The 8,838-nt window shown below is 36.7% G+C and overlaps 1 protein-coding gene across 1 annotated transcript; it reads left to right on the top strand.

The window, feature by feature from the left end:
* The first annotated feature begins 7,270 nt into the window (after positions 1–7,270).
* Positions 7,271–8,024, top strand: LOC112698046 (germin-like protein subfamily 1 member 7). Its single transcript, XM_029287750.1, has 2 exons — positions 7,271–7,388; positions 7,489–8,024. The coding sequence occupies exons 1-2, from the start codon at positions 7,271–7,273 to the stop codon at positions 8,022–8,024; spliced, it is 654 nt and encodes a 217-aa protein (XP_029143583.1).
* Positions 8,025–8,838: the final 814 nt, after the last annotated feature.

Consider the following 8,838-nt stretch of genomic DNA (forward strand, 5'->3'; position numbering starts at 1 on the left):
CTCCTTATGAGCTATGGAAAGGAACCCCTCCAAATCTTAAGTACTTTCATATTTTTGGATGCAAATGCTTTGTACTTAACAATAAGGAAAACCTTGGAAAATTTGATCCAAAATCTTATGAAGGAATGTTTGTTGGATATTCCACCACAAGCAAGGCTTATAGAGTTTATCTCAAAGAACATAGGACAATAGAGGAATCCATACATGTTACTTTTTGTGATTCTAACTTAATTCTCAGTACTGTGATAGATAATGATTCAGATGAAGAAGGAGCCGGAACAAGCAAAGAAAATCCTAAATCTGTCCAGAATGAAGAATCTGCCAGTCTCATTTTGTCTCGTCAGATTGAAGGAGAAACTTCCGATTTGTCTCCTGAGCAGGGACGAGAAACTGAAACAGTGAGACCACCAGAAGTTAATCAAAACTCTACACCTGTCCGAAAGCCTAGAGAATGGAAGTCCATGAGGGGTTATCCTCATGATTTCATCATTGGTGATCCTTCTCAAGGAGTAACAACAAGATCATCCACCAAAAGGCAAACCGAACCTAGCAATCTTGCTTTCTTGTCACAAATAGAGCCCAACAATGTCAAACAAGCTCTTGAGGATCCATCATGGGTAAAAGCAATGCAAGAGGAGCTGGCTCAATTTGACAAGAATAAGGTTTGGACACTAGTACCTCATCCGGATGGTAAGAAAGTTACCGGTACTAAGTGGGTTTTTAAAAATAAACTTGGTGAGGATGGACAAGTTGTTCGTAACAAGGCTAGATTAGTGGCCCAAGGTTACGATCAAGAAGAGGGTATTGATTTTGATGAGTCTTTTGCTCCGGTAGCTAGAATGGAAGCAATTAGGTTGCTTCTTGCCTATGCTGCCCATAAGGGTTTCAAAATGTTTCAAATGGATGTTAAGTGTGCCTTCCTTAATGGTTTTATTGATAGGGAAGTGTATGTGGCTCAACCCCCCGGTTTTGAACATAAAGAATTTCCAAATCATGTTTTTAAATTAACTAAGGCTCTTTATGGTCTTAGACAAGCTCCAAGAGCTTGGTATGAAAGGCTTAGTGCCTTCTTGTTGGAAAATCATTTTCAAAGGGGAACCACCGACACTACCTTATTCATTAAGGCATCTAATGATGATATCCTTCTTGTTCAAGTTTATGTTGATGACATTGTATTTGGTTCGGCCAATGTTTCTTTGTGTGAAGAGTTTGGAAAACTCATGACTAGTGAGTTTGAGATGAGTTTAATGGGAGAGCTTACTTTCTTTCTTGGCCTCCAAATTAAGCAAACTCCTAGTGGTACTTTTATTCACCAAGGAAAGTATGCAAAAGAACTTATCAAAAAGTTTGGCCTAGAAAATTCCAAATCAATGGGCACTCCTATGCATCCCAATACTAAACTTGAAAAAGATGATGATGGCCAAGATGTGGACGAGACAAGGTATAGAGGAATGATAGGTTCACTCATGCACCTTACCTCCTCTAGACCGGATATAGTCCAAAGTGTGGGTGTATGTTCAAGGTTTCAATCCCATCCAAAAGAATCCCATCTTACGGCTGTTAAACGCATCATTAGATACATTAAGGGAACTTGTAATTATGGATTATGGTATCCTAAATCTGATGACTTTTGTGCAGTAGGCTTTTGTGATGCAGATTATGCGGGAGATCGAGTGGATAGGAGGAGCACCTCAGGCATGTGTTGCTTCCTTGGAAGCTCACTCAACATGTGGTCAAGTAAGAAACAAGCCACAGTTGCTTTATCCACTGCTGAAGCCGAATATGTTTCCGCATCTGCTTGTTGCTCACAATTAATTTGGTTAAAAACACAATTGGAAGATTACAAATTAAAAATCAATAGTATACCCTTATTTTGTGATAATATGAGTGCTATAAACATTTCAAAAAATCCTGTTCTGCACTCAAGAACTAAGCACATTGAGATAAAATATCACTTTATTAGAGAACATGTGCAAAAGGGTACTATTGATATTCAATTTGTAAAATCTGAAGACCAAATTGCTGATATTTTTACAAAACCTCTCTGTGAAGATAGATTCTGTACATTGAGAAAAAGTTTGGGAATGTTTGATTTGAGTTTCATTGAAAATCTGTGAATTTGTGACTCTGTTCAGTTTTACTCGTAGGTTTGGACGAGATGAAAATTAATGGCATAATGGAAGAGCTGTGGTCAAGGGGGAGGCAACGCAGAATTCAAATTTTTATGGGCCCCACCAAAACTCCATGACCCCACCATAACAGTTTTGTTAGTTATCTCTCCATGCTAATAAGAATCTTCTTTCTTGTGTCATCATATCTTCTTGGAAGTGGTTATTGTCAAATCAAATCCCTCTCTCCATCTAATCCCTTGATTTAAGGAAACAACTTTTCAGTTTTAGATTTCAAAAGTTAAAAGGGAAATCATTTTTTGGGTAATAACCACCCCATAATGGTTATTAACCGCCCACTAATGATCATTATTTCCATCATTCTCTCTCTCCAAGCCACATTTAATGCGTCACCCACCTTGCTTCTCTCCCACTCCACTCGGTTATCAATCACACCCTTTCATATTCTCATCCCTCCATTACTATGAAAAAGAAAACCGCGCCAAGAAAGAGTGAAAGAATTCTTCTTTCTCAGAAGCCATCAACGCCTCAAACCCACACTCATATCCACATTCATTCAACCTCATCATCTTCTCCTTCACCACCATCCAAACAAACAACCACCATGAGAAAAAAGGTGATTGCTCACAAGAGTTCAGGCCGAGGCAAGAATAAGAAACCCGCAGTTGAAGAAGAAGAGCAATAATCTCATAGTTCTCCTACTCCTTCACCTCCTCCCTCATCACCGAAGAAGACTACCCCCGGAAAAAGCTCAAAGAAGAATCAAGGGTTTGCACTAAATGACACAACTGAACCTCCAAACTTGGAATCCATGGAATTTCGAGACAAGTATGGCAAGTCTCACTCTCATTTTGATCCAAGCAGATTTAACTCCTGCACTTCTTTTGAGTTTCACAAAGAGGTCATGGAGAAACGTCATTTGTGCACTACCTATCTTGTTAGTCTCGAAAATCTCAAGAACACCAACATTCCCTCTCTGTTTGAACTTCTCAACTAGAAGCCTCTGCTCCTTATCAAAAAACCAGTGTACCCAGGTCTTGTTCGAGAATTTTATGCTAATATGCGACTCATTGATGGCACCCTTCATTCCTATGTCAAAAGGGTTCAAATAGCCCTTGATGCTGAGACAATTGGAGCGGCACTGGGCTTCAAGGATGAAGGTCCGCGAGCGTATATGGTGGAGAAATGGGACACACAAGTTGGCGTTTCACACAATACCGTTCTCCAGCACATTTGCAAGAATCTCTCTGGATTGCATGGCACCATTCCAACCCACAAAGCCCTTGGACCGGTCAATTCCCTGCTTCACAGAATCATCACTCATATTCTGACTCCCCAAAGCCACTCACACAACCGAGTAACATTTTCTGACTGTCTCATATTGTTTGCTTTGGTTACCTCTACTCCTATCTCCTTCGGTTATATTATGATTAGACACATGTGGGATTCTGTTAGAAGCACCAGAAAGGCTAACCTGCCTTATGGTATGTTTTTAACTGGAATATTTGAATACTTTAAAGTTGATTTGTTGAATGAGAAGGTAGAAAATGATGTGTCTACAATCCGAGGTGGAGGAGCAACTAAGGAAACCAAAGGGCGAAAATCAGACAGTGAGCATGAAGGCAGGCCAGAATCTTCCAAAACAATCAGATCCATTCAACAGATTTTGGGAGAGTTTTCAAACATGGCAGACCTGATGTTTCGATCTCATAAAGAAGCCCGGAAGCAAGCTTATGAGAATGAGAAAGCTTGGAAAAACTGCAAAGAAAGGGTCAACTTGATGCTGGAACACCTTAACAAGGATTTGGGAGATGATAGTGAAGGAGGCGCTGAGGAAGAGGATATTCAATTCTCTGATGATTAGTGTTTTTTTTAACTCTGTTTGATATTGGCTACATTAGGCTCAATCTTTTTTGTATAAGCATGACTTGATACTCACTGCTTTAGGATAATCTCTAGGATGCTTTGATACACTTTTGCTATTTTATCTTGAACTTTTTGTTATGTTAATCATGGTTTGTGCAGGTGCCCCTTTGATGACAAAAGGGGGAGGAAATTTAGGTTCCAAAATTGAAATTGGAACGAAACAGGGGCTGGAAAAACAGGGCAACAAGGGTTGAAATTTTCAATTTTGAAAATTCATGATTACCCTTGTTTAAAGAATGCATGTTGTTATTGCATTTGTTTTACTATGATCATTACTGTTTGAACTGCATTTTTTTAGTTTATCATGATTAGTTTATTTGGCATCAGGTTTATAATGATTAATTTATTTTGATGCCTGACTGATTGATTCATCATTGATAAACTTGTTGGATTGAAAATTTATTTTTGGCAGTTCCTTTAATTTGTGTAAAATATCAAAACTGCCTTGTTTTGTTCTTCAAATATTTTTCATCATGTTGATTTGTTCTGATATCCTAAACAGGAAAATGTTTGAAAAATATTTGGATACTTTTAGGTTGAGCAGTAAATCAGTTTATGATATCAAATGAGTTTTGATTATCAATTAAAACTGCTCATAAATCAAGCATTTAGCATTATAAAATTTGCTAAATAACATTGTTACTTGAAGCTTGATTTTAAATGTTACAGGTTAGTGCTTCCCTTGGTAAGATAAGCATACATCAAGGGGGAGCTATGTGACATTTAGAAAGGGGGAGAAATTCAAATTCAAAGGGAGTATTCTTTACTCAATCTCAAAATTTCTTTCCATTTCAATTTTAATAATGTTTGTCATCAAGGGGGAGATTGATGAGTTTGGAAAACTCTTATTTAATTTTGATGATGAACAAACATTATTAAAATGTTTAATTACAAAATTATTAATTTGATCTTAATTTATATTTGTCTAATTAATAATTTTGTTATGCAGATTTTATATTGGGCTGAAAAATGAATTTCTGGCTTAAGCCCAATAACCAGCCTTGTTACATACTAAGTGGCTGAAATTTTATATTGATGGGCCAAGCTTAATGTTGATTACAATCAAGCCCATGGTTAATTTTTTATGAGAGCTTCCTATGCTTGATCCAAATCCATCAGGAAAGCAAATGTTATTAATTGGGCCAGATTTAATTTTTGATGCAACTAAAGCCCAATTATATGCAATGCTAATTCCTCATGCATTACCCGAAAACAATGAAGAGGGAAGCCAAATTGTTTTCAACAGATCCAAAAATTCAAACATAAGTTGGATTTCAAATATACTCAATTATCATTAATAGCATGGGAACTATGAGAGAGAAAATGAAGTGACATGATTGATGTGCTCAAAGCTACACGCCACTCTAAGGGAAGAGAAAGCACTTTTTCACTTGATTTGATCAACTCACTTAATCACTTTCTTTCCAAAGTTATATTCTCTCTCATCTCTTTCTTCTTCTTTCTTCGGTCCTTGTCCAGGAAACAATGGAAGAAATGCTCTTCAACACCGAAAGAAAGATGTTGCATGCGTCTAAGACCATCAAGCTAATGATGGCAAGAAAACACACCAAAATAAAAGTGAGCTGTGGCTAAGATACTTACCAAATGTGGTTAGATTTGGTGAGATTGTCTTGAGCCTTTCATGCTCAAAAATGGAAGAAGAAGATTCGGCCAAGAGGAGAGATTCTTGAAGCATGGCTTGTCTTTGATTCTGCTCAACCACCACAGGGAGTAGCTAGAGTGGCGAAGTGATGGTTGAAGGCAGAGATTGAAGCAGATGAAGTCATCATCATCATGAGGCATCAAGGGCCAGAAATCCATCTTGGAGAGGAAGCCAAGGATGGAGAGCCCGGATTGATGAAGGGTGATGATCAAGAAAGGACTAGAGGTAATTGCATGTTGGTTAATGCATGGTTATCTCTTCTCTCTCTGTGTGGCCGAACCGGTTCTGTGTTTGTTGAAGGAGGAAGAAGTTGGTTTGGTTTTGGCTTCAAGTGTGGAGGCTTTCCTCTTCTTTAAAAAGGGGGAACAACCACTGTTTGAAGCAAGGAGAAAATTTGAGAGTGCAAGGCACAGAGTTCTCAGAGCTAACAGTTTTTCTCTTCTCCTTCAATGTATTCTGTTTTGTATTTTTCTGTTTAATTTTGTCATGTCTTGAGTCTCATGGAAAAAGGCAAACAAGTGAGGTTTGTATGAAAAAGCCATAGAGCGGAAAAAGGCAGAGAGTGCAAAATTAAAAGAAAAAAAGCCATAGATGTCTTAGAGTTCCTTTGTTCATCTATGTTGTGTATCATGATTCTGTGGGAATCCCCTTGTAAGTTGGGTTAGCACTTTACAAGTTGTAATCAGATTGATTATAGTGAAATTCCATCATGTTTGTGATGGAGACTGGATGTAGGCTGCACTGCACTTAGCAGCCAAACCAGGATATATCTGAGTGCAATCTTCTTCTCTTTCTACTCCATTTCTGTTTTCTACTACACAGGAGCAAAAACCAGAATTATCTCGTGCCAAGTGACGAGACAAAACAAAAAATCTCATGGCAAGGGACGAGACAAAACAAAGTTGCTCGTGTCAAGTGACGAGCAAAAACAGAAAAGTCTTCTCTGAAGTTCAGCAAGTGTTAGCACCGAAAAAGGGGGCTAAGATTCAACCCCCCCTTCTCTTAGCCACTGAAACCATCAATTTTTATTTTTAAAAATTAAAAATTTATTTACTGATTAAAATTAATAAATACACATGTCATCAATTAATTGGAACATACAAAAAAAATATGTAATACTCCAAATTAATTGGGTATGAAAGAAATCACCCTTAAATATAATATGATGTACTTACTTGTTCTAAAAGGCATAGTAAATTAAATTTCAGCTACCAAGTCTCGATAACTAAGACCAAGTTTTAAGGCTGAAAACAAATTGATCACTCGTTCATCTTTTTTTGGAGCTAACGTGGTAAGTTCAATATACTCTCTGAACAAGTACACACATATAGCTGGTATAGAAAGGTTCAACAATCATCAGAGATACAGCAACGTTAATTTGCATGCCAATTCAATGACTCATAGCTCGCTTTAAATACCAAGCTTCCCATTCATCATATTCAAATCTCATCATAACTTAAGTAATTATACCTACATAGCTTCATAAGAGATTAACACTCACAAACACACACAAAAGAAGAAGAAAGAAAAAGATCATATTAAAAGTCAAAAGATGAAAGCAATCTACTTCCTTGTTGGTTTGTTGGCTTTGGCATCCTCTTTTGCATCAGCCTATGATCCCAGTCCACTGCAATATTTCTGTGTGGCTCTCAATGACACCCAAAATGCTGGTATATATCGTTACATACTCAAGTATCAAGCTCCTTTCAATGTATATGGTTAAGCTTAAGCATCGTTATAATTAATTCTTCTTAATTTTTTATTTTGCAGTATTTGTGAATGGAAACATTTGCAGAGACCCTAAAGTTGTAGTAGCTGAAGATTTCTTCAAACATGTAGATCCTGGGAATGTTGACAATAAACTTGGCTCAAACGTGACTCCTGTCAGTGTTAACGAATTACCCGGACTTAACACACTCGGCATATCACTTGCTCGCCTAGATTTTGCACCTAAGGGTTTAATCCCTCCTCACACTCACCCTCGAGCCACAGAGATTTTGACTGTTCTTGAAGGCACTCTCTTTGTTGGATTTGTCACTTCCAATCAAAACAACACCAACCGTCTTTTTACTAAAGTGCTCAACAAGGGTGATGTGTTTGTGTTCCCAATTGGTCTCATTCATTTCCAATTCAACGTCGGTTATGGCAACGCTGTTGCTATTTCTGGTCTTAGCAGTCAGAATCCAGGTGTTATCACAATTACAAATACTGTTTTTGGATCCATTCCACCTATTTCTCCTGAAGTTTTGACTAAAGCTTTTCAAGTGGATAAAAAAGTAATTAACTACCTGGAAAAACAGTTCTGATATGACAATAACTAATTTGATGAAGTGAATAACTGCTTCATTCCATTTGTGTGATATATTGTTTGAACTCATATATAATGTAGAACAATAAATAAAATTCACGAGGAATATATATACTAGATTTATTGTATTTGATTTGATTTTTGGTTCAATAAATTATGTATTGAGTTTAATTAGTGAGAAGTTATTATTAATGCCACTTTTTTTTATATATTGTTAATGTTCTAGTCAATCAAGAACATAGCCATACCACCATTTATGAAATTAATAACGACATTTATTAACAAAATCTATTCTATGTTCTTACTATAAATTTTACAGTGATTCTATACGTACATTACTACAAGAAAAATGTTAAATACTTAAATATTATCAGAATTTTTGTCAAATTTAGCGTTAAAAATTAGCAGTGACAATACCAACAGATTCTTTTTTTCGATAGAAATAATTGGAGGGAAAAAGAAAAAAATTGGCGCGAATATTATTGTCGAATTTATCGACGGATAAATCTGACAGTAACCTTAATTAGGGCAACGCTATGTTTTAGTCACTTGCAAAGTGTTATTATCGGATTTATCTGCCATTAAATCCGACAATAAATATTCGCTCTAAATTCAAATCGTGAACCCACTCCCTCATCATTTTCGAAGTACTCCCTCTCTAACCTTCTTTCCGAACATATCCTTTGATAACTAATCTTGCATGATAAGGTTCCACCTTATCATTACTATCTCACTTGATCTTGTAAACCCATTTGCTATTAATGATTTTTTGACCTTCTAAAAGTGCAACACATTTTCATATATGGTTTCTA

The sequence above is a fragment of the Arachis hypogaea genome, chromosome 6 (assembly GCF_003086295.3).
Source record: "Arachis hypogaea cultivar Tifrunner chromosome 6, arahy.Tifrunner.gnm2.J5K5, whole genome shotgun sequence".
Lineage (NCBI taxonomy): Eukaryota > Viridiplantae > Streptophyta > Magnoliopsida > Fabales > Fabaceae > Arachis > Arachis hypogaea.

Bases quoted from the DNA above. Each gene is read 5' to 3' on its own strand.
- LOC112698046 (XM_029287750.1), top strand. From the start codon at position 7,271: ATGAAAGCAATCTACTTCCTTGTTGGTTTGTTGGCTTTGGCATCCTCT. The intron at 7,389-7,488 runs GTATATATCGTT...TTTATTTTGCAG, and splicing joins CAATGACACCCAAAATGCTG to TATTTGTGAATGGAAACATT.